Below are 27,347 nucleotides of genomic sequence, written 5' to 3'. Positions count from 1 at the left end.
TGTACAATACCCAGGGGTTTATTTACTAAAAACTGTGGGTTTGAAAAAGTGGAGATATTGCCTATAGCAACCAATCAGATTCTAGCTGGTATTTTGTAGAATGTACTAAATAAATAACTAGAATCTGGTTGCTATAGGCAACATCTCCACTTTTTCAGTCCAGCAGTTTAGTAAATATACCCCCAAGTGTAAAATATGGTTAAAAACAAAAAAATATTTAAAACGTTAACAAAATAAAAATAAAAATGATTCCCAAAGCTATAGTATCAATACCCAAAGATTACATAAGAAAACATTTTACTGAACAAGGAAAAACTGCATTGTTGTTTTCCAGACAGATGCCAAACTTTGCACATTCAGGAAAATATAAACGTAAAACCAGTGACAGAATCTGTAATAAGTTTAGTCTGATAGACAAGGCATCTTTTTTTACTTAATGTTTATTAAAATTAGGTTTGTTTTTTTTTGTTTTTTTACAGAAATACAAAAAAAATATATAATAGCATAAAATCAAACGATAAAACCTCCCAATCATTCCTATTAAACTGAAGTTTAATTTCCTTCATATTAAGCCTTTTAAAAAAAAATAAAAAATCAGTCCCTCTTCATTTCTTTATTAGTGCAAACTCCTTCAATAAACCTTCAGTGCACTCATCCTAACACAGTAGGGTCATGTGTAAGCTTACAGTGACTTCCCATACACAGTACACAGCCCCCTGAAATAATAAGGGGGTAACCAAAATGTACAGCGAGATAGGGAAGTCCATCAAAACAGTCTCTCAATAGTCCAAGATACTCTGGAGAGGAACAATTAGGATTACACTGCTGCCTCTGAAGGGATGGTAAAGTAAATATTTTTAACTGTTCAACAGTCCTGCGGTGGAGGATCTAAGGGGATCTGAATGAATTGTAGTCCAGGTGATTGTGTACAGGGGATATGTCTACATTGCAATTCTAGTTATTGAAATTGAGAGTGGGGTTGCACATACCTGATTGGAGATTGAACTTAAACAAGGGGATTACTCTTACGGTAAATTGTACATTGCAGTCCAGATGGCTCATGAATGAGGTTAGATAAAATCCAGATGAGTGGTAGGACGGGGGGGATGGGTAGAGTTACACATACTCTACAGTTCATAAAACTGGGGCAGATTATACACACTCTGCAATCCAGGTGGCCGGAGAATGGAAAAATAAACACAGAATTCCGATAGGGAGTGTCACACATATACTGCAGTCCTAGAGATGATGGAGCCATCGGTCTGTGACTCCATGTCATCATCAATATAAGAGTCTAGCTGAGGATGAGGTCTAAGTTGCAACATGGGTCCCACCTCATTAAATCTCTCTTCCTCCTCGTCATCCTCAAGAACTTTGTATTTCATCCTTTCCTCTTCTTCCTCCTCCTCTCCTAGCGAGGGGCTTAGCCCACTGTCTCTCGTGGGTCCAAGGCACTTGAGGGGTTTGTCCAACTCGTCGTCATCTTGGTAGGTGAATTGTTGAGCTGGTTTACCAGCGCCAAATACTCTGGATTTTGGATTGTAAGTTCCACGGTCTTTCTTGCTGTGTAGTCCTCCCCTCTTGATGATGAAGAAGATGATGGCGGCCAGAAGGAGCAGGAACAGAATCCCCCCAATTACCCCCCCGGCGATGGCTCCCGCGTTTGTCTGCTTCCGCATTGCATGTTCTGGGTACGAGAGAAACACAGCAATTCTGTAGCCTGCCTGAGTACAAAAACACCATTTTCCCCCCCTCCCCATTCCAACATTAGTCTATGATAATAGATCTACTATATGCTAAAACATGCACAAGCCAAAAACAGCGTGGAACAATTCAGAGCTCAAAACATGCAGTACGGAGTACCCTTACGGGCTTCTCCTTTATAATGAAGACCTAAAAATGATGGTGGATCTCTCAACCTGTTCATGCACATGTGAGGGTAAAAACATGGGTTGATACCACATGCACTTGCGATAGGAACATGAATATCTCCCTTGCATACTCAAAATATATATTAAAACACTTGTATATAAAGCGTCAGCGTACTTGGCAGTGTATATAAAGCTCACAATCTCACTGCAGACTTCAGAAAACTCTCAGATATCCAAGTGCTCACTTGACAAAATGTTACCAACATCATTAATACATTTCAGCAAAATGTCAATGTGGAGGGAACCAATGGTTCTAGACAGATTTGGCAAAAGTAACATTTATTACTTAAAAGGGACAATTTTCTTATAGGAGATCACCTCAATCTGAGATATAAGGAGGCCAAACTTGGCTCCATAGCCGTTCCTAATTTTCCACCCACACACCACCCATAACCTACTTTCAAATCAAGTGGTACTTGTACAACTGAAAATGTGGGGGCTAAATTTTAGGATATGTGGGTACACCACATCTTAAAAACCCAATATCCAGCTAGCTCTATAACAAAGTAAGAAATGTTTTTAGAAAAAGGTTGAATTATCAACAAAACTATGGTGTCTAATCTTACATACAATTTTTATAGCTCTGTATCGGAAGGGAGAGGGGGAGAAGGGAAAAAAAATACTGCAATCCATATGCAAAAAATGAGAACATTGCATTGAAGGGTCAAGTTTGCCCCCCAGCGCCAAGTTCTCCGAATACCGTACAGATTATTCGGCACTGGTGTGTGGTTAAACCAAAACATGCCGCTGCATTAACAGGTTAGCTCTAAGAGTCATTATGTAAAATTGAATGATTACAGTACAAGAGGAGGCTGAATGTAAGTGGAACTACTCATTCTTCTTATAATATTGCCTTAGTGTATTTAACCTGAATTCACAGTGTATGGTAATTATAGCGCTAGGAGTTCATTCAAAAGAACAGCACTCCGTGTTATTGGTATTATTAAACAAGAATCGGTTCAATGTAATGTGCCATTCTTGAAGAATAAATTATTCAACAGGAGTGGTGTTGATGCTTAAAGTGGATATTATCCTCCAAAATACTAACCTGTTTATTTAATATTAAGTACAATGTCACAATGCAATACAGTGAATCATCATATAACCAACTATGGTCCTCAAGAAAAAAAAAGTAAAATGCAAAGCTAAAAATATACATCCAAATAGAGTTGGATGAGCCAATTGCAGCACCACAAAAATATATATATATATATATATATATATATATATATATATATATATATATATATATATATATATATATATATATATATATATATATATATATATATATATAGAGAGAGAGAGAGAGAGAGAGAGAGAGAGAGAGAGAGATAGAGATAGATCACTAATGTCTGTATTTGTAAAGGTTACTGAGCAATAAAGTTTAATTTTGATTCTCTGTGGTAAAATAAAAAAACAAAACAAAAAACAATATGGTAAAATGTCTAAAACTAAGTGTATGCTAAAAATATAAACCCGAAATGTACAAGCTAGAGCATATAAAAAAATAAAAAAAAAAGATTCATAAGGTAACGGGCCACATTACTATAGAAATTCATGGTGATTTGGTCATGGCGCTCTTTTTTATTTTCTCTAAGTGGAAACTGCTCCATCTTGTAGCCTATAGTAAGCAACCGATGCTACTGATAATAAGAGCAGATATCCGATTGGTTGCCATGGGTACCACAACCAGAGGACTTTAATATCTGGCCCCAGATTTGCACCACTTTGAAAAATACTTCTCGGTGCAAGCTAATGTCTTAAGTTCATCATGAGACTGAGGTGACATCAGGGGGGTATATTTACTAAACTGCGGGTTTGAAAAAGTGGAGATGTTGCCTATAGCAACCAATCAGATTCTAGTTATCATTTTGTAGAATGTACTAAATAAATGATATTTAGAATCTGATTGCACCTAGGTATTGCAAATCTAGGCGCACTAGCGCGCTTCTCTGTGCCGTACAAGGAACGCCTGTCCCCGGCACCAGCTGAGGGTTCTACGCCGTGCCTTGGCCAACAAACTGGCTGGTTAACTTTCATCGAAACGGAGAGTTACTGGAGCCGTGGCATAAGCTATTCACCTGTAGAGGAAACAGGTTTTAGGATGTGCTAAAAGAACATGTTCTGACCAAAACAAGAGAGAAGCCAAATGGGAAAAGGGAGTTTTTGGACAGCTATATCAAAATTTAAATAAAATAAATATAAGTCAAACACCTATACACACACATACAGAAAGTAATCCTCCCTTCAAAATGCAAGAATGGGGGCCATGACAAGGCGATGTGCGCCATCACGGCCCATACCATAGGCAAACAGAGGGGGGTTTTCTAGTGCCTGGAAACCCCCCTTCAAGCCTGGGGCACTGTATAATTGAGGTGGCTGAACCCTGCCCCCACTTCACACGGTTCTGCTTGAAAAGGCAGAGCTGCGTGCACCTAACAGTAGTGCACGCAGCATTGCCCGTGTATATTATGGGGATAGGAAGAGTTGGAGAGCAGCCAAGCTCTGTCTAATATTATGGCCACACCCCCATGCATGCTGGCCACGCCCACTGGCGGCGTGGTGTGGAAACCCCCCTCTACAAATCCTGCGTTTGCCCCTGCATACCGTGGGTTCGTGGAGTCAGACATTTTGTGTCCTCTCATTGAATGCTTACCAATACATATTGATTCAGCTCACAAAGTAGCTTTGCACAATGTCAACCCCTGGTGCGGGATATATTAACAGACAGAAATACGTATTAAATCTCACTCATAACAATATATTTAATAGTGATATTATCTGTAGCTATGTTTTTTTACATTCCTGGATGTGACGCGAGGAAACTTTTTCCATTTTTTTTTTTTTAAAAGCAGCCTGTTTGGATGTAGCACAACACAGACATGGGAGCCTAATTGTAAAGGGCGTAGATTAACCTCAAATTGAATATCAAAGAGAGAAAAAAGGAGCCCGTTTTCACATGTGCTGTGCATTTTGGCCGCCTTCCCCGAATCTGAACTAACTCATGCCAAACGACGCACGTGTGAACTTACCCATTCCCCCTGGGGGTTATATGAAATTCCAAAACGGGATACAGAAAACACACTGCTGCAAATCCCAGGGACACATGCAAAGCATTTTTATATTGCAAGATATGAAATAGTTACTATTTTAAAGATGCATTGTCAAAATAGCCTGGGAAACAAGATAGCAACAAAAGTAAGGTCAGTCCAAAAATAGTTTTACTAGTCCTCTGCAGACAGATTAGACAGAGAGAGAGAGAGAGAAAAAAACAAAACACTGAAACGATTCAGGGAGAGACGGGTGAGCAAATTATTGGTGCACAGCTGGGTCGTGTGGTGATGGTAATAATTGACCTAGTTGCTTCAATAGGCATAAATGTATGAAACATGTTGCTGGATGCTGGTAGCTGGAAATCTCCATAGTCTACCTTCCCCCCAGCCCCTCCCCCCAGTAATATTCCCAGAACAGCCTGGCGCTCACAATGCCAGCCAGGGAGAGCTGCATCCCCAGCACAATGACTGCCTGTTGATTGCTAACTTGCCTTTTATCCAGGCTTCCTCACACTGATCAAAGAAGCAACTGAAAAACATGGGGAGGATGTTTTAGGAGCTAGACCAAGGTTTCCTCAACATGCAATTTGCTCGGATTATAGCTGAATATATATATTTATTTTATGGTTTTGAAACAGATTTACTGCACATTAAGGTTGCAGCCTGCTGCTACCACATAAAAATATTTAATTTGGTGTTAAAAATACAAAACAACAAACAAACATACTACATATACAAACATTACTGAATGTAATGAACTTCAGCCATGTTTTCTAAAAAAATTCACCCATTATTATATAATTTATAGACAAGTATAAAAACCTGTTGTCAGTAAGGTTTGAGAGTATCAATGAGAACTCATTTTAATAGTGGAGATTGCAAGATGTAACTGAAACTTGGAGGCGTTTTTTTTTGGAAGGTCTTGGGCGCAAAAGGAAGCAAACCAAAATTGATCTGCCAAATAGACACTATATAACTAGATACATAAGCTTTGTTTCTAGAGCACAATGAGACATTAACTAATGGCAGCTAATAGTCAGAGGGTTTTTGTCATTAGCAATCCAGCAAATGGTCTTTGCAGAAATATCTGGACTGTGGAACACAGCGTCGCCATTGTAGATGCCCCTGGAGTATCACCACCCCAATCTGAGTGAGAGGTGTCCATGGTGATCTTCATAAAATTAAGTCCCTCAACAGATGACAGGGCGGCAGGGGAAGGTCTAAGCTTTTCATTCCATTTCTTACTACAATTTGTCAGGGAAATTGGAGCCAGCCAATGGGGTCTGGCTCAAACCAGGCTCAGTAAAAGGAACCGCGATACTCCTCAGAGGAGTGGCACATGGCGAAATCCCGGGGCATAAGCCATCATCGTCATCCCTATCGTTTGTGCTTCAAGAACAAAGAGCCATATTGACCCGTGGGTTAGAGTCCATATCCGTGGAGAACCCTGAGTGATAGGGAATCGGTGAATGATTGTGGCCTGAGAAGGGGTCAGCACTGATTTAGGATAAGTTATCACTGAACCCTGGTCTAATAAAATAATGAGATTGGTGTCCCCGAGTGCTACAACAGTATGGAGGACATAAGTATGTAGTCTAAATAAACAAGGAAGAGTATTTATTGCTGCTGTAGATTTGATTGCACTGCTTTACATTAACCTTGTGAAGGTGCAAGGTGCTACTGCCAAACCAAAACCAAACATTTTCCAAAGAAGCAGTTGATTCAATTGGAATCTTGGGAACCTCCTGTGAAATTGGGAGATAGTCACAAAATACAGTCAGTAGCGGCCATGGGCATCACATCCTCCCGTCTGATTGGCTTAAAGAGGCTTACAGAGGCCGGCATCAGGTCACCACATGGCACATGCCAAGCGTCAGACCAGATGTAAAGAGGAGAGAGTTCTCATTTCTCCTTCCCAGTCTTGTGGAGCTGTTTTGGGAGGCTGGGCACCTGGGGGGTAAATGTATCAAGCTGAGAATTTTCCGTCGGGTTTGAAAAAAAAAAAAAAAAATAAGATTCTAGCTATCATTTATTTAGTACATTCCACAAAATGACAGCTAGAATCTGATTGGTTGCTATAGGCAACATCTCCACTTTTCAAACACTCCGGAACTCTCAGCGTGATACATTTACCACCTAATCTAGTAACTATCTCTAGAGCATCCTGAACAAAAAAATGTACAGGACAAAATCTCAGGAGGCCCACTGCTCACTAATGTGTATGTAAAACCCATGTATAAATATCTCTTACCTCTTTCAATGTAATACTGTCTTCTACAAGAGGAGAGGGAGATCTATAAATCTCTCTCTCATAATATACACATATACATTCACACACACGACTGACTATCCCTTTTCCTCTGAGAAAATAATTTGCATTTATTTTCGTCATGCCTGCTCAGTGACTCAATGCCCTCCAGGCAAAAGCAGAAAAACAGGACATTTAAAACATTACTTTGAAATCTGCCGCAACGCTGTATTTGCCTGAGGTCATTTTGTGACCTCATACGGCAAAGGCAGGAAGTGGGAAACTTTAAATCTATCACCTGGCCGGTTCACCTGGAAAAGAAGAGGCCATGAGAAAACAAAGACTGATGACAGCTTGGGCACACCTCTCCCATGATGTTATTTTTCAAACATAGGAAAGTCTTAAAGGGACAGTAACATATATATATATATATATATATATATATATATATATATATATATATATATATATATATATATATATATATATATATATATATATATATATATATATAATACACACAACACGCATACATATACACGACGCTTCACAGCACTGGGGTCATGAGGTCAATTCCCGACCAAGGCCTTATCTGTGTGGAGTTTTTGTATGTTCTCCCCGTATTTGCGTGGGTTTCCTCCGGGTGCTCCGGTTTCCTCCCACACTCCAAAAACATAGTAGGTTAATTGGCTGCTATCAAAGTTGACCTGTGTGTGTGTGTGTGTGTGTGTGTGGGGAATTTAGACTGTAAGCTCCAATGGGGCAGGGACTGATGTGAATGAGTTCTCTGTACAGCGCTGCAGAATCAGTGGCGCTATATAAATAAATGGTGATGATATATATACACATACACACACAGTGGTGGAGGCGCGGGCCGGTATTTGGGGATATGGCTTAATGCCACTTCTCCTATTTTAATTGTAAAACTATCAAACTAAGTGAAGCGTAAGCAGTGGAGTGTTCCAGGATAAGTCAGGGCAAAGGGCCAGACTGCAGCATATGTTAATGTCAGAAGGGTGACAGCATACACAGATGTAGGAAACTGACAATCCTACCAATTTTACCCTACAGAAAAAAAAAAAAAAAAAAAAAGCCATTTCACAGTAATCTGTGATTTTACTGTATTCTCCCTCTGACTTAATCTACTCTAATTTCACACTTCCTTCCCACACTATTGTGACATTTTATTTGAATATCCCATTGCAGACAAGTTCCAAAAATCAGAACTCCTTGTGCTCACAACCAGCCAGATACAGTTTGCAATACACTTCTAATCAATGGTTTTAGCAGGGAACGTCAAGAATTGATTCTAAACCACAGTACAGACCATGAAACTGGAAATCAATACCCTTGAAAATCACCATCATTGCTTGCATTGATTAAAATTAAAATTGCAGATACACAAATCACTGAGAAAGAGGAAACATTCTGTCACACAGGACCAGGGAATTACACATTTTTTTGTGCTTGGAAAAAGCAGGTACTTTGGAGATTTAATGTTCGACCTGTGTCAGCAAATTAAAAATATATCATTTAAATATTCCTCTAAAGATCAAAGAGAGAAACCGTAAACGACTCCCGTCTCCAACACACAGTTGAGGAAGCCATTTTGTGGTCTGAACCAATATTCATGGGACTGAAACCCATCTATTCACAAACCCTGCCACTACAGTGGATTAGACAGGCACATTCTCAAAATGGCAGCTCCTACTATGTGTAGAGATACACTTTTAAAACAAAACAGCCCAGTTATTTTATTCAGAAAACATTTATTACATGCAGCCTGTATTAGTGTTCATTCTAAAGAAAATAGAGAGCTGTAATGTAAAAGTCAGATTATATGTTGCCTCAAATCCTGCCAAGGGAGATATGTAAAACTAATAAAAGATCTACATGCAGAGTGTATCATGCAAGTCACATCTTCCCAACCAATTGTAACCTGAAAAGTCACTTTGAAAATACTGTGCTAGGCCATGCAAGATAGTGGGGGAAAAAAAAAAAAAAAAAGTGAATGGACTCCGACAAAATGGCACCTTGGCTATGTCCATGACAAGGGAAACAGAAGACAAAGTCAATTTCACGTATCCAGAGTACAGTCACAACCAAGTTAACAGGAAAACAAGAGAGACACTGGCAGATTGTGAACGATATGGGGAGCACCAAGCTTTACAGATAAAGCTTGAGGACAATTGTTAACTTGATCTAATAAATGACTTGTGTTCACAGTGAAATTTAGAAGGAAAGTGAAGAGTAGGATGGAATCAAAACATTCTATCCAGACAAGGTATTGTTCAGTCACAGTCACTGCACACTAGTCACACACATGCTATACACTTCAACACACTGTTATTTACCTATGACAATGACATCCTGACGGAATTCTCTACTCCCGAGGGCATTGGTGACTTCGCACAAAAAGGACCTATTTACACGCTCATCCACTTCGTCCACATATAAGATATTGTCCTTTATCCGGACTGATGCAGGAAGTGGAGATCCATCTGCCCTGTGAGGAAAGAACACAATGATCTCTAACATCTTGTTTATCAATACAGAACGATAAAGCAAGGCCTGACTGTATATTACAGTGTTGGCTAACCTGTGACACTCCAGGTGTTGTGAAACTACAAGTCCCAGCATGCTTTGCCAATATATAGCAGCTTATTTCTGGAAAGGTATGCTGGGACTTGTAGTTTCACAACACCTGGAGTGTCACAGGTTAGCCAACACTGGTATATTACAAGCTCCCCATTCTGCAACCCTAATGTACACACAAGGGTAACCATGAACACTCAGAAGTTACAGAGGCATCAGCAAGGGATTAATGATAAATATAAAGGGTGGAATTTTAAACTCATAATTTTGCAGAGTTACCGCTCATTAATGCGGTGCTGCAAATCGTAATTTATTATGCCGGGGCTCCTATAGGACACCCCTCCTACGCCAACAATTTTTACTGTTGGCTGGCAGCCTAGTGCTGTCGGCGAATGCGGAAGGTGACTTGTCTAGGCGGGGGATCGATTAAGTCTTCAAAGCTTCGCTAGACCCCATCGGAGCAGGTAGACCAACGTCATCCTGAGATGATGTTCGTATGTTGTGCAAAGCAATGCTTTTTTCAGCTTGATAAATCCCTAACATCGCAGTTCTATGGGGACTGTAGTGAAATGAAAAGTAGGTTAATGCAGAAGAATTCTCTGATTTCTCCTGTGTTAACGGCTTCATAAACTGAGCGTTAGCCCAAAAATCCAGAGAAGGTAGAGATTGGCTAATGCAGTTTGCTAAACAGACCCCTCAATTTAATTATTTCTGTATAAATGGTCTGGACTATTAAAGTGGGTCCGTCTAACAAGAGCAAGGCTGAATTTAATTCCATTCAACACACAATCCTCAGCACATTGAGCACTGGTCACAATTATTTTGCACAAAACAATCTCCTCATTCCCTCGGTTTAATTTTCTTTGCCAATAGGAAATGCATTGTTCAGAGAAACAGCTGTCTTTAATTCTCCGATGCCCATAGGCACCGGCTTACTGTACCTAATGTTAAATACAGTCCTAAACAAGACTAAGGGATATATTTATCCAACCTTATAAAAAGGTGGAGGCCCCCGGCCACCAGATTTTAAGTACTTTGTATAAAACGATAGCTGGAATCTAATTGGATGCTGTGGGCATATCTCCACTTTTATTAGATGGTTTGATAAATCTACCACGGTCTCATCTGTGCCTCAGACAACTATATGTATTCGTGTTCTATACCAAATTAAAAATCCAGCTGTAATATAGTAAATTCTATTTAACATCTTTAGAAGAATCATGATTCAGTTAGGGTGTGCTACATCTGCCACAACATACACGGTCACCGTTTACACTCACGTTTTCCAGATGTACGACGTTGGAGGGGGGTTTCCTCTGCCGTTGCAAGTCAGATAGACACCGTTGCGATTTAAGTGCCAGTTACCGTCAAATCCTTCTACGCCACCCATGGGGGAGTCTACAAGAGTCAGAAGTTAGAATTTAGGCATTTAGAACCGGATACTTTTTACAGGCTCTGCCAAACAAGAGGTTTAGTCAAAACAAAAAACACAAAACAAAACAAAAAACACAAAACAAAAAACACAAAACAAAAAACACAAAACAAAAAACACAAAAAACAGACTGTATCAATGAGAGTAGAACATAACGGTACTTACACTGCACAGATAGTTTTAAAGGGATAGGTGTCTCTGTTGACTCGTAGTTAATAACACAGGTGATCGACATCCCATCAGCGTTCCATGTTGGCGTAAGCAAGTACTGGCTGACCACAGAGGAGGTCCCATCACTGTTATTGGTCATGATGGTGCTCACATTCCCCGCAAGACTGGTCAGCCATGTGATCCGGGAAGGAGGCCTTCCATTGGCAGATTTGCATGTCGCTACGACCTGTTCCTGGTCATTAGCCACCACCCCATAATTGGCCTCTGCCGAATTTTGTGGCACCGCTGTAAGAGGGAAAAAAAGATATTTGCATCTACAGAACATTGTGCACTAGGAAACAATCTTTTTATTCTGGTCAGGTAGCACATCATTTAGGAAAGTTACGTATAACTCTACACATGAAAACAAAAGAGTCGCCACGTTGCTTCACGGCTTTTGACCATTTACCTTTGACCGTCAGGGTGGTGGTGGCCTTGCGATTACCATCGGGAAAGGTGGTCACCTCGCACACATATTCTCCTTCGTCAGAGGCACGGACTTGCAAAATACTGAGCGTTACGTTGTTCTGTGTAGGATTAATCATCTTAAAACGGGTTGTGTCGCTCAAGTGCTCGCCAAGATGAGGACTGTAAGTCGCCAAATTAAGGCTGTCTTTCATCCACATTATCTGGCTCACGTGCATGTTGGGGTCTTTGCTGGTGATCATGCATGACAAAATGACCTCCTGACCAATGATACCAGTCAGCTGGTCTCTGACCAAGACCTGTTGGGCCTGTAGGACTGAGAGAGAAGAATACAATGAATATGGTAGACGGTGACCAAGAAATAGTACATAAGGTGGGTACAGTAAACAAAAGCAATAAAAGGCAGGCGATAGACAGGTATAGCTTGTGATCTACTGTGGTATATGCGAGTAACAATTCTCGCCAAGTTGATGGGGGAGCGGCTAGATTGATTTTCCTTGCAAACTGTTATTCCTCTGCTAAGTCACTCTTTTAGTCTCTACATTGGTTGCCTGTATTTCAACGAATCCAATATAAAATTCTTCTACCAACATATAAGGCTGTCAACAAAATTGCACCGACATACATCTCCTCACTGGTCTCGAAATATCTCCCAACTCGACACCTCCGTTCTGCACAAGATCTACGTCTCTCTTCCGCTCTCATCACATCCTCCCATTCTCGGTTACAGGATTTTTTCCGGGCTGCACCCACTTTGTGGAATTCCCTCCCACGCACAGTAAGACTTTCCTCTAGTCTTCAAACGTTCACTGAAAACCCACCTCTTCAGACAAGCTTATAATATTCCTCAACCACCATCTTAATTTCCCTAGATTAACCCATTACCATCCTCTACACAGCTAACGCAAGACAACAACCCTCTGACCAACATTGTAACACACACAGCACACTCAATACTTTTACCTTTATGTTCTAGCTGGTCCATTGTGCAATATGATGTAGCACGCGCCCTTGTGTTTCAAACTCCCATTGCCCTATAGATTGTAAGCTTGCGAGCAGGGTTCTCTTACCTCTCTGTCTGTATGTATGTATTACCCAGTATTGTCTTATTAATGTTTGTTCCCAATTGTAAAGCGCTACGGAATTTGCTGGCACTATATAAATAAATGTTGATGATGATGATGGGGGGCCTGGGAAAATAATATATGCCACCTAACTGGATTGGCCAGAGCTCATATCCAATCAGGTACAGCACACATTGCTCATTTGTGCAGAAGTGGATAATTACCATGCCTTTGTTGATTGATAAGATAAGCTACAAACTGAACTTGTGAGGTCTACACAATTTACAGAGTTACATAAAAAGACGGAATACTTATTGTTGTAGAACCAAGATACAGACAGGGCAGCACCAGCTTACTGTGTATTCATCTAGGAGTCTATTTTGCCCAACAAGAAAAAATAAAACAGCCTGGCACTAGACCCAATGTAGCACAGCCGCGGGAACACACAGTTTCGGTGTGCTAGCCAGTTTATGAAATTGTAAACCGCATCCTTGCCAAGATTTAGGATCTTCTGGGAGAATCCTGGAGGGGAGAACTTTGTGCCAAGTGCGGGGCCATCCTTAGGCTCTGTACCGACCCACTTTACAAGGGTTGGATGCGGGAGGAGGGACTGCAGTCCCTGGAGTCCGCGAAAACTCACTTCAGGAGTCTCCCGGACATTCTATGAAACAGTCCTGGAATTAACAAATACAACAGTGAAGGACATTTTTTTTTTTATTTCACTTATTTTTAAGCAACATAAATACTTAAAAGAAAGTGCTTTACTTTCGGTTGATGGACAGACAGTGAGTCCATTGTGAACCACGACCCCAGCTTAAGCACAGCAATACATTTATCATTCTTCTAGATATTTTCTAGACAATTATGTGGAAGTCATATCAATCATGCCCAGAAAGGTTTAGAGATGTTGCCTTGTACACAGGTAAATCGTCAACACTAAGCACACTGGAAAATCATCAACATGACTCCAGGAAGGAACGGAACACCCTGAAGCAATCTGCAATGGATTCCTATTCTGTGTTTTATCATGTTCATTGTAGATTTGTGTCCTCAATCTCTTGTATATCAACTGCTTCCATAATGGGATCAGTAAAAATCAGGACTGCACCCTGTTACTATAGCAACCATAAACAAAAACATAGGTAGTGGATTCACTTTTTGCACAATACTGTCTGGTTAAGGTTCAAACGCATCAATTTTTTCTAGAAGATAACTACTCCTATAGTCTATACCAGATGTGTCGTTTAGTCCATGGCAGATATATGGCTAATTTATAGGGTATAAATTTTAAATTCCAGAGGCCGTATAGGGTCAGAATAGACCCAGGAGGGTGCCGTGTCCCCTCCACCACCAGACTCCCTATCTATTTGAGCCAATGCCAACCGATATTGGCACACAAGCTTCCAATAGAACTACTGTACACTGCAATAGTCACTCATTCTTCTTTGCTTTATTGCTTGAGTTCCATCAGGCTCATGAACTGCGATTTTCAAATCAATCCACAGATTCTCAACCAGATTATGGTCTAAGCTTTGCCAGCATACCCAAGGAGTTTAGAGCCGACAGGGCTTGCTGTAACCAGTAGTGCACATAGGGTAATGGTTCAGATATGGGTTTCAGCATTTATTCTAACATCCACTGCAGGGACAAATGCAGGATTTGTAGAGGGGGGTTTCCACACCATTCCACCAGTGGGCGTGGCCAGCATGTATGGGGGGCGTAGCTATAATATTAGACAGTGCTTGGCTGCTCTCCAACTCTTCCTATCCCTATAATATACATGGGCAATGCTGCATGCACTACTGTTAGGTGCACGCAGCTCTCCCTTTTCAAGCAAAGCTGTGTGAAACGGGGGCAGGGACCAGCCACCTCAATTATACAGTGCCCCAGGCTTGGAGGGGGTTTCTGGGCACTGGGAAACCCCCCCCCCCCCTTGGTTTGCCTATGTACTGGGCATGGATGTTGGAAGAACTCTAATGCTTCAACACAAAGCTGTTTCTTCTAGGGGGAGAAGGATGGGCCATATTTTCTTTGCAGGACCCCTAGGGAGTTCAGCCTCATGCTGAATGGGGCTAGGGCTGGCTAACATTATGACAAGGGGATAGCACACAGGGCCCAAGTCATTAAGGAAAGCACAGCATAATTTATTTTTATTTTTTTTAAAAATGAGTAACTTTGCACATGGGCAAAACCATGTTGCATTGGAGGGGAGGTAAATTTAAAATGTGGGAGAGATTCATAGTTTGGGTAGGTATGTCCTAGATCAACTTTAAATTTCAGTGTAAAATAAAGCTATCAAGTATTTGTGTGCTACATGAAAAGAAACAAACAGCAAGTATTTAACTTGTGTGCAAAATAATAAACTAATATGCACCCCTTACATTCTAACATGGTTTGTCCCGGAGAGGATTTACTCTTTTTTTTGCCTTACTTTCATTAACGACTCATAGTTTCACCACCCGGCCGGTCACAGACTAGTGCTGGTCTTTTTAAGCCACGTACCTTACGCCTGCGCTTTTGGCGTATTTGCCACCAACTTTAAACGAGCCCCTAAATAGTTTAGCAGAGCTCCTCTTAGTAACGGTGGAAAGAAACACTTGGCAATCATGTCTGTCTTGTCAAACAACAAATTCCGGAAGAAGAAGAAGAAAAAAAAAATGCCAATACCTGTATTTCTTTAAGAAGTTTTCAACATTTAATGTTATGTTTCAAAACAAACATTATCAATTCATCAATCTGGGTACTTTCCGCTGCTCAGTCATATGTTTGTTTGAACCACAACAAAGGACAGATATGAAGTTTTTTTTTTTTTAAAAAAAAAGGGGGGAATGCAAATGAGGAAGACACACGATAAACCTACAAACTGCAGAAAAGTTCCCCAGTGCACATAATAAACAAAGAAATAAGAGACAGCTATATACATCAGACTTTTCCCCAAGTTCTATATTTTGCCACTGGAAATGTAACGAGCCGCCAGAGTTTATTTTCCTACATTTTCCTTCTTTAGATGCTGGTGATTAACGCAGGAATTTATTCATGTAGAGTAAGATATCTACGGTCCCCAAAACAAAACATGTGCATTTATTTTTCAAGCATAAGCCCTCATGGGGTGTCACTAGTTTGTGTTTTCAAATCAATGGTCCTAACCCAACAGGAAGTCTCATAACTTGGAGGAGTAAATATCATTTACTGGTTAAGCATTTGAAGTTAATTTAGACACTTACGGCCTGAGTCATTAAGGAAAGTAAAGCTAAAAAAAAAAAAAAAAAAAATAGAAAATGTTCTCCGGGACAATGCAAGGGGTACCAAGTAGTTTATTATTTTGTACATAAGTTAAATACTGGCTGTTATTCATGAAGCACACAAATACTTGATAGCTTTATTTTTACACTAATTTAAAGTTGATCTAGGACATGCCCTACCCCCAACTATAGATCTGTCCAAGCATTTTAAATTTACCCCCCCCCCCCTTCCAATGCAACATGGTTTTGTCCAGGTGCAAAGTTACTCAATTTTAATGCTTTTCTCTCCTTAATGACTCAGGCCCTTAATGTCTGGAATTTTGTTCTGCTTCTTCCGTTCCCTCTCACTCCTTTCTCATCATAGTGTACTCACTCAAGGTAGCTATATAGCACTGTAGGGCGTTGACCAATCAGGACAAACAGTGAGGGGTATATTTACTAAACTGCGGGTTTGGAAAAGTGGAGATGTTGCCTATAGCAACCAATCAGATTCTAGCTGTCATTTATTTAGTGCATTCTACAAAATGACAGCTAGAATCCGATTGGTTGCTACAGGCAACATCTCCACTTTTTCAAACCCGCAGTTTAGTAAATGTACCCCCGAGAGCGTTCACTGAACAGCCAATCTTTTCACAAGCTAAACTATTCCAGCTGCAGGAAATAAAAGTGGGCTTAAAAATTTTAACCTATTTAAAAGTGTACTTTCTATAAATGTTCAGCAAACATATGGCCAGACGTTAATCTATAGAGAAACTCTGACTTTTATGTCTACGTGGGAATGGCAATATTGGTGGACATTTATGAAAACCCAACTGTTCTACAGGGAACTGTAATAAATACATTTAAGAAAAAAAAAAAAGGTACCGCAAGCCAGAGTAACCAGTAGGAGAGTCTACAATTTTTCTAGTAAAGTTTAAAAAATGAACAGAAATATGTGGTTGCTATGTCTTTAGCACCTTTTTACGCAGTTACCAGTGGCTAAATTTTTATAAACCTCCTCGTTATAAAATGAGGGACATGACTTTACCCGTCAATAACTTTTCCGCAAGCATTTCTCAGGTATGGGAGTAATCATACGTGACGAAACACATTTTAAAAAACGTGCGATTTTAAGATTCGGCGATGACATATCAGAAGACGAGGGCGATGGCTCCTGAGGCTCCTACATATCTATTTTTGAATGGTAATCGTAGCTTTACTTATAAAATAGGCAACTAACCCTTTAATCAAGGCTCTGAAGCACACATCTGCACACCCACTAACAATCCGGCATGCGACTACACGTTTAAATACGCCAATTACCACGGCAGCACAAGCTCTGCTCGAGCTGGCTAGTAGACATGTAAATGTACCACCTCAGGGGAAAGATTCTGCATAGATGTTGCATAGCATTGAAGTGCTTAACGGAGCTTGGCACAGGAACTCAACCTACTGCGGTGAAAATGGGGGGGAGGGAGGACTTAGGACTGGAGAACCAGTTAAACCTCGGAAGGGAAGAGGCTCTTGATCAGGGATTGTCCTCTAGTTAGTGAGAAATATAAATAAAGAGTCTATCAATTCATAGATTCCTATTGTATTCGTGAAACTACAAGCCCCAGCATGCTTTGCCAATATATATAGCAGCTTATTGCTGGAAGGGTATGCTGGGACTTGTAGTTTCACAACACCTGGAGTGTCACAGGTTAGCCAACACTGCTCTAGATCATAAATTACCTTTTTTAGCACAGATGTTTTGCTGTATATTCTAATTTACAACACCAAAGAAGATCCTTGCTCCGTTACCAACATAATATGGGCAGCACAGTGGCCTAGTGGTTAGCACTTGTGCTTTGCAGCACTGGGGTCATGAGTTTGATTCCCGACCATGGCCTTATCTGTGTGGAGTTTGTATGTTCTCCCTGTGTTTGCGTGGGTTTCCTCCGGGTGCTCCGGTTTCCTCCCACACTCCAAAAACATACTGGTAGGTTTGCTATCAAAAATTGTAGGCTGCTATCAAAAATTGACCCTAGTCTCTACCTCTCTGTCTGTATGTATAGGTCTATGTGTGTGAGTGTGTGTCTATATTAGGGAATTTAGACCGTAAGCTCCAATGGGGCAGGGACTGATGTGAGTGAGTTCTCTGTACAGCGCTGCAGAATTAGTGGCGCTATATAAATAAATGATGATGATGATACTATCATGTGGTATAATAAAAACGAACCCTCTTTGCACTACTATTAATGGTTTGTGCAGAAAATGTAATGACTACAACCAGAAGCACAGAGCCCGGGATGACTAAACAAAGTTATATTTCAAAGCGTCTCCGTGTGCAGTCCAGCATTCCAGACGTTTTATGGAGCAGTCCCAGTCAGCAATTACTGACAGAGATTATATACCCTCTATCGTATTGTTTTATAGATCAGGTACTATGCCTGCACTTAATACATACTTTACATCTGTACTATAAAAAAGCATTTTTATTTTTAGTTTTATTTTAATAAGAAGGGTGCCTGTGAAGTCTGCAACAGGACGTTTGAATTCCTGTCTATTTGCTCTGTAATTATTCTTGCTTTCCCTCCCAGTCTTTGGATTTTGCGTCTAATTCAGTGTGATTGATAAAAATAACTTGCTTTATGGCCCAAAACCCCTATCAATGAATTGCCCCGACCCTTCGATCTGGATAGAACACATTTGCAGCACTGTTTTTGGAGCCAGATATCTCAGCTGAGGTAATCATGCCCGCCACCATTACAAACCTCTAATTAGTCATAAAGAATGCAGCAATTAAAAATTTCCCAGTACAGCGTCAGTCATTGTAGTATTCTTTCCCAAAAGGAACACAAGTTAACCAACCACTGAATGGTTTGGATGAAACGACCCAATATAGCAAACAAATTGTTTTATAAAGGTTCGTAACTAGGGCTGTGCGATAGGGGCGACCACCCTATAGGCAAACCATGGGCGGGGGAAGGGGGGTTTCTAGTGTCTGGAAACCCCCTCCCAGCATGGGGCACTGTATGCTTGAGGTGGCTTGCCCCGTGTATATGATGTGGATAGGAAGAGTTGGAGAGCAGCCAAGCACTGCCTAAAATTATAGCCACATGTATGCATGTTGGTCACGCCCACTGGCGGCATAGCGTGGAAACCCCTCCTGCATTTGCCCCTGCAACCAGGGCGCAACGCTGAAGGAGGGGGGGGGCGCAGTTTTTGAATATGTTAGGTTTATTTGGTTAAAATGGAGGGCTACGGTGGGCAGCATTTTTCTTTCTCGCTTCAGGCGGTAAAATTTTAAGTTATAGCTCTGTAATTTTTTACATGCCACCAAGTTAAAAGTAGCATGTAAAAAATGAAATGTGAATTAAATGCCTAAGAACTTTTAAAACCTCTAACCTTTAGTTGGCCCAGTCCGATTCCACATCCAACATCTGGTTTATGTCAATGTTCTTTGAAATCCTTATGTGGCAGGAGATAAAGTTACAAGATAAACATGCCACAAATCACTGTGTAGGTGAATCTTGGCACAGTGGTAATACTCTACACAAATCCCAGCAGGATGAGGCACACACATTCCTACGGCATAGTTACAGACATATACATAGCACAGAATAAACCAACCGGTGCCTTAAAAACATCTGCACTGGGAGGTATAGACTGTGCTGCCACGAGAGCCTTCAAAAAAAAAAAAAAAAGGCCACTGAAAATAAAATATAAAGTTGATGAAATGTGACAAAAGACTATGACAGAACAAGGATCGCTAGCTGCCAATTGACCCAATTTTTAAATATGCCCTTGGAATTACCTGCATCACTTTTCTGTCATTCTGTAGGCGTCTGAACCGGTTTTAAACTAGGCACTAAAACATTTATTGCTGCAATATAATGCTGCTCTGTTTTCTTGCAGCAACAATGGCTGACACGGAACTTCGACAGCCAATTTTGTGGTTTTACAGAGGGCAGGCCTTACAGAAACACACGCGTGGGTCCGAAACAGTCAGACATGTCCAACCAAACTATGGTATTTTGTCCGGTAGGAAGTCTAGGGCCCCCCCCCCCAGATGTGTTGGAGGTCAAAGGCTATACAGAGCGCATGGGACCAATGGTCATTCTGCGTTGGGCCTAAACAGTTGTATCACCAGAGGTGCGGCTACTATGGACCTAACTGAGCAATTGCACAACCCTCTTCCACCCAATCTGGAATGACACAAAGGTTTATATTAAATACCTACAATTTTAATAATTATTATCACCATTTTATTTATATAGCATCACTAATTCCGCAGCGCTGTACAGAGAACTCACTCACATCAGTCCCTGCCCCATTGGAGCTTACAATCTAAATTCCATAACACGGACAGACACACAGACTAGGGTCAATTGGTTAGCAGCCCATTAACCTACCAGTATGTTTTTGGATTGTGGATGGAAACCGGAGTACCCGGAGGAAACCCACACAAACACGGGGAGAACATACAAACTCCACACGGATAAGGCCATGGTCGGCGAATTGAACTCAAGACCCCAGTGCGGTAAGGCAGAAGTGCTAACCACTGAGCCACCGTGCTGCCCATGCTAAAATGCCTATCTGAAGAAACCAATTAAACAAAATGCTAACAAATACATGTGTGTTTCTGTCAGGGGGCTAAAAACTTCAATATCATCTCATACCGGTCACCACATGAAGCCAACAACTGGACGACTATGCCACATGCCTGGCAAAGAAATTCTTGACTTGTTTGGTAAACAGCTTGATACACTGCTAATAATGACTAGAAGAGGACAAGCTTCTGCACAAAACACAGCCTCGATTACACGCGCATTACTTCACCTCAGTGAGCCACGCACGGCTCTGCTTCTACCAGACACCTGTAGAATGCTAATGCACAAATGCTTTTCTCTAGCCGAGAGATCAACCTCTAGATGACAGAATGGCCATGGAAACACACGGTACTACAGTACAGAAAAGCTATTTATAGAAGAACAGCTAGCCACTGCCTACCTGCCGCACACATAAAAAAACCCAGGCTGAATGTGCCTTTCAGAGAACACAATGATATCTTTGTACCACATATCTGACATTAAATGCTGCTTTTTTTATTTTTTTTATTTGTCAACGATCAAATTTAGGGAGCACTATAATAAATAGAATGTGTTTACACAGAGAAGAGAGTCTGCAGCTCCTGCTGAACTACAATTCCCATGATGCTTTGCCAGGCTGACAGACTAGTGTCATGGAAGAACTAGGTTGGCAACCCCCCCCCCCAAAAAAAAAATTTGCTCATACCTGGACCAGAAACAATTTTGACAATATCATTTACAGTTCTCTATGACTTGTAGGATATTTTAATAGTACTGTGCCAGCAAGCACGTTGCTATGACATATGAGACCAATTTCATGCAAATACTTGGACACCACTGCTGTACAGGAAGACTATATATATTATATAGGTATTAATTACCCACACGTCAGTCACCGCGTTGTCTATACCACTCCCTCACTAATGCTACAGTAATTTGGGATTCTTAGCAAATAACTTGTGCAAATTACATAAGACACGGTTAATGTATCCGACCTACTTGGTCATACTCAGCTACTCATCTTGGACATAAAAGTACTCATAAAAGACAATTGTCCAGCAACTACCAGTCAGGCCTATGAGCCACTATGACCTGTCTCTGAAACAGCCGACATTCCAGCATTTACGACCAAGCAATTAAATGCAGTCTGGAATCAAAGACACTCAGGACAGGATATAAAACAGGTAATTATCAATGGAAACAATTCTCTAGATCTCTCTCAAAACCAGTAAAGAAACAGGGAGCTGGAAATGAAGACCAAGGGAAAGTATAGCTTAGGTTGTCAAACTCAAACTTAACGCCTTGTCTTGTAAATCACACAGACCACCAACCAAACCTCCATAAACGTGACATTCTGAAATATTAAAGAACCTTCCCAGTAAGTAGCAAATGTAAAACTTTCCCTGCAACACTATAGAAAGAGACGTTAGCTTTCACATATATCAGTACTACCACGTTAGAAAGTCTCCAGTAAATGTGCTTTAAATAAGTGATGGCAGCACCATTATCATTTATATAGCGCCAACATATTCCGTAGCGCTTTACAATTGGGGACAAACACAGACACACACACACTGCTCGTAGGCTTACAGTTTATGGGACAATGGGAGTTGGATACAAGAGGTTAAGTCTACATATTGTATTTTCAAAACGCTTCAAGTTAAGTTTGTGATCCTTCCAGAAGTCAGCATGATGTGACTTCTGCAGCAAAGTCTCAGGTTTTAAAGGTCCTAATGTACAGGAAAGCTCTCCCGCTCCTGTGCGACTACAAGTATCAGCAGGCTCTGTCATGCTGGCCTATTGTAACTTTGGACTAGGAGCAACATTCCCCAGTTGGACCATCAGAATAACAGCATCATAAATATACAGATCAAAATGCCACAGATAAAGAGACCACGGTAGACAGACGGAGGCTGGATGTAGCATCATTGGAAACCAATAATCCTTACAGCAAATCATCATGTGCTTTTGGTGTCAATGTGTCTTTAGTTTTCCAGGACAGCCCCCCCCCCCACCCAAATACTAAACTCACAATACTTATTTTCCCCAAACTAACAGGATATGTCACAATAAATTCCTAGAATGGCCTTACTTGGTACTGAAAAGAAATAGGAGGTGGATTTAATGGTTTTGAGAAAAAAAAAAAAAAAAAAAATATGATTGTCCCGATTTCTCATTACACAATTATGGACATCCCTATATTGGCTCCTCGTTATAAAGGACAGATGCCGTGGGTGTAAAAACACTCCAGGTCACAGTACCTAAAGCTGGGTACACACTACACTGTTTTCGTACAATAATCGGCTCAAACAGCCGACATACGACTGCTCGTTCAAAAGTCAGGTCAGTGTGTGCAGTGACACGATGGTGTAAAGTCTGCCCAAATGGACGATTGTCGCCTCATTTGGTTGGTCGTACCGTTTAATATTTTCGTTCCAATCTTGTTTCCGCTGTGTAGTGTGTATAAACTTCCGACCGATCCACAACAGTGAGTACGAAATTACAGTCATTGCTCACGACAACATGGCTGTAAAAAGTCGCTAAAGGGACATCCGCTCTTCCCTTTATCGTCCTAAACAAGGCGAGTGTGTATGCAGTCCATGGACCGAGCGATCAGACCATCGGTCGCATGTAAAATTGCTCGGCATAAAAAGTTGGTCGAAATTTCTGTAGTGTGTACCTAGCTTAAGCCTGCTGGACTGGTTGTATGCTTGCCCTACACTGGTGCTCTGATAATCATATCCATAGAAGGAGCAAGGAAGAGTCGGATGCCCTTTGCAAGCAAATAGATGTTCCCAGTTCCCAACCATAAGACTTTATAAACCAGTAGGAGGAAATATTGCTGGTAAATGCCAAAATATATACTGCACGAGGACACAAGTGTATACAAAACTTATTCAATAAGATATGACAAACACACCCATTTCTAACCTTGTCTGGGATTGTTCTGATCAGCTATTACAGACCATCTATCAATACTTTTCACAATATCCTCAAAGGCCCAAGGGCCTTTGCAAAACAAAGCAAGACAATGATTCCAGACCTCAATGACATAAAATCTATGCAAATAATGTAAATCAATTTGACAAAGTCCATCAACAAAACCAGATGTATTATTCTTTTCATCTTTCAAAACAAATGGCGGACTCCCTCCTAAAAGCTTTGTGGTATGATCCATACGGCATTCAACCATAATGTTGAAAGTAGAGCTACCCTTCCACGGGCAGATCCTCCCTGGGCTCAAATGCTGAGGTCCGAGTCCAATCTGACAGTTCTGTCCGTTTTGGTGGTCAGGTCTAAGGACCAGATTCCATTGTACAGTTGGAGAATGACCACCCATGACAGGGGCAAACGCAGGATTTGTAGAGGGGGGTTTCCACACCATGCCGCCAGTGGGCGTGACCAGCATGCATGTGGGGCGTGGCTATAATTTTAGACAGTGCTTGGCTGCTCTCCAACTCTTCCTATCCCCATAATATACATGGGCAATGCTGCGTGGACTGTTAGGGGCACACAGCTCTCCCTTTTCAAGCAGAGCCGTGTGAAGCGGGGGCAGGGTCCAGCCACCTCAATTATACAGTATCCCAGGCTTGGAGGGGGGTTTCCATACACTAGCAACCCCACCCCCCACCCTCAGTTTGCCTATGCGTGAGGTCAGATAACTCATTTTCAGATTTTATTTTCTGCAAGTCCCAATAGAAACCTGAATGTTCCTGAATAAACCTTGATTGGGATCAGCAGACGTTGTGTGCCCACATACTGGAACTCGTGGCTAGTTAGGTTCCAAAATAAATCATTTGCCAGTTGGAATCGCACACCTTATGGGAACCATGAAAGCAACTCCTGCCGACTGTTCTAACCTAGGCTTGCCGACCAATAAATACTATTGTGTTTAAAAATAAAATACATAAAAAGAACGAAGCTTTGTATTTATTTTTATTCAGTGACAATGTCATTTCCAGCCATCTTCCTCCAGGGAGGAAGCATAGACAATGGAGGAAGCTATCAACATATGTTGGGTGATCACACATTAGAACTTTGAACTCTTGCGAAACGTCAGACAACTCTCCGACTCCCTGAAATCCTGTGACTCGATATCCCATGTACCACGTACAGTGATGGGTAACACCAAACGCTTCCTCTCACATCATTATCTAATGCCGGATAAAGGTCATGTCTAGAATACAACGTCACATCATAACTGCTGAGAAAATGCCAAGCTGCATGTTTGCAGTGAGTTTAGCAAGTCATAGGAGTCACCCAGTTGGTATGAAAAGATTAGCTTGTACCAGAGTCCAGTCCCCCCCCCCCCTCCTCCTCATTAATAGGAGTGGTGCGTTTACAAATTGTTAGTTAGAAACTGTATCACACTGAAAAAAATATCTAAGTTACTTCCAAGCAAAATGACAACTTCTCTTTTTAAGGAAGTCATCAGTGGGTAGTTATATCACTATAGTTACCTACTTACCTTTGGAGAGTTGTAATATCTGCAGTCACATTATTACCACGTTTCACTTTACATTCCAAAAGAGATTAAAGTCTATAGTGAAGGCACAGCCACTTTGTCGCATCCTAGGTGGTGCAGACATCACTTTTGTGTCTTTTCCAAATATAGTAAAATATAATTGCCCAAAGCTCCAATTTTATCACTCTTATTTTCAATGGCCAAAAGAAAGGTACAGGCTCTCGGAATACCGTTGCTCTCCTTGAGAAGTGGGCGGGGCAAAGCCTTGATGAACTGAATGGAATCAACAAGCTCCGCCTCCACTGCAGAGAACGCAATTTATTATTATTATTCGAATCAAGTCATCAAGGTTCTGCCTCTATTGGACAATGACGCGATTTGAGTCAATGCGCAGCGGGAGCAGGCAGTGATGATGCGTATCGCGTCATCACACAACATGCACATCCAAAAAGTAGGCAAGTATGCACATAATATTAGCCGGAGGGTTTTGCATGCATCCACAAATCCCAGCCTACTTCCAGACACGATATCACAACGTAAATGTAAAAACGGAGATACACAACGAGGGATTTGGATCACTACAACACAAAAATCTTTGTTCTAGTTACCTCATACAGGGGCAAACGCAGGATTTGTAGAGGGGGGTTACCACACCACGCCACCAGTGGGCGTGACCAGCATGCATGGGGGCGTGGCTATAATATTAAACAGTGCTTGGCTGCTCTCCAACTCTTCCTATCCCTATAATATACATGGGCAATGCTGTGTGCACTACTGTTAGGTGCACGCAGCTCTCCCTTTTCAAGCAGAGCTGTGTGAAGCGGGGGCAGGGTCCAGCCACCTCAATTATACAGTGACCCAGGCTTGGAGGGGGGTTTCCAGGCACTAATACCCCCCCCCCCCCACCTCTGTTTGCTCATGTTATACATGCTACTGACACAGGATCACATTGTAACAGAAATAGGGAGGGGGTTACTGCTCAGTGACTTACAACTTGATGAATGCAGGCTGCATTGCAATTTTGCATTCTGCAGGCACGCATCTGAACTAATCAAGAATGCATCCTACGTCTTTTGCGCAATTCCGGCTTTAAATGGATTACCTGGCAAGCTTAGAGGAACCGTCCAGACCGTTCGATTTAGCCACAGTCTCTCAGTAATCAAATAAAACTTTGGAAAAAGGAGAAACTAGGCCAGCATTGTGTGTGTGTCCTGTATGCGGTACCAGTCTGACCCATTCATTATCCGCTGTCACTGCTGCTGCATGACAGCTGTTGTACCCAAGCACTACACTGCGTAAGAACTAGACCTCCTTATCAACAATCTGGAGTGTAACGGGCGAGTGCCAAACACTGTGTGCTCCCCTTCCTATAATGTGCATGTTTTGTGATGCAGTGTGTGTACAGATGTCCTTACTGCACACAAACAAAGATGTATTATACGTTCATAATCACCCATGTTCTGCAGAGAACACAGCATTTAACGCTCATTTTACGGGCCGCTTCCTGGCCGTCTTAACTCTTTCAGGCATCTGATAATTTCTCCCGAATATCTATCGCTTCGTTGCAACCAGAATAGAATCTGAGAGCAATAGAGCATAAAAACAGTGAGCAAAAAATAGACATGGTAGGAAAAAAAAAAAGAAAGGAGGGAAGCAATTGTAACAAGAGCAATAGATAAATGAATAAGCTGGTGGAAGGCAGAGCAGAGGGGATGACAATGACAAACAAACAGAGGATGGGGTGTTTAAAAGGACAGGTGGTAAACAACAAAGAAGGGTTGTAAAGACAGAGAAAGGGGGTAATGGGAGAAGAGGAGGAACAATAAAAATGGGGAGACCGAGCATCCAGGAGTGACTGGAAACAGAGGCAATGAGAAGATAACATGTACCGGTCACCTAAATACACTAGAGACAATTACTATGTACGCTAATGAAATGTCAATGAGAGCGAAGCCTATCAATTATTAAGTAACGTGTAGTATCGCTGAGGCATTAAGTGGCCAGGGAACGGATAGGCTACGAACAACAGTTCAGCAAACAATATGGCTGCCTCCACCTTGCAGATATAGGCCGTGCTACCATTACAAAAATTACAATGGGAAGTTGGGTGTTTACTGTGGCAATC

General features: G+C 41.4%; 1 protein-coding gene across 2 annotated transcripts in view; it reads right to left on the bottom strand.

Annotated features, from left to right (window-relative positions):
* NECTIN2 (nectin cell adhesion molecule 2) overlaps positions 1 to 27,347 on the bottom strand; it is a 49,081-nt gene that overhangs the window by 17,486 nt on the left and 4,248 nt on the right. Inside the window, exons 2-6 of one of the 2 annotated variants that reach the window (XM_075190736.1) lie at positions 11,882 to 12,214; positions 11,428 to 11,718; positions 11,111 to 11,228; positions 9,590 to 9,741; positions 601 to 1,687 (exon numbers count right to left, since the gene is read on the bottom strand). In XM_075190736.1, coding sequence (XP_075046837.1) covers positions 1,221 to 1,687; positions 9,590 to 9,741; positions 11,111 to 11,228; positions 11,428 to 11,718; positions 11,882 to 12,214 — 1,361 coding nt within the window. In that variant the 3' untranslated portion in view covers positions 601 to 1,220. Of the gene's footprint in view, positions 1 to 600; positions 1,688 to 9,589; positions 9,742 to 11,110; positions 11,229 to 11,427; positions 11,719 to 11,881; positions 12,215 to 27,347 lie in introns of those variants that run through there. The other variant, XM_075190737.1, reaches the window with a different exon arrangement.

This window comes from Mixophyes fleayi, chromosome 11, assembly GCF_038048845.1.
Source record: "Mixophyes fleayi isolate aMixFle1 chromosome 11, aMixFle1.hap1, whole genome shotgun sequence".
Lineage (NCBI taxonomy): Eukaryota > Metazoa > Chordata > Amphibia > Anura > Limnodynastidae > Mixophyes > Mixophyes fleayi.
Note: the sequence above shows the minus strand (reverse complement) of the source record. Positions and strands in the feature narration are given on the sequence as shown.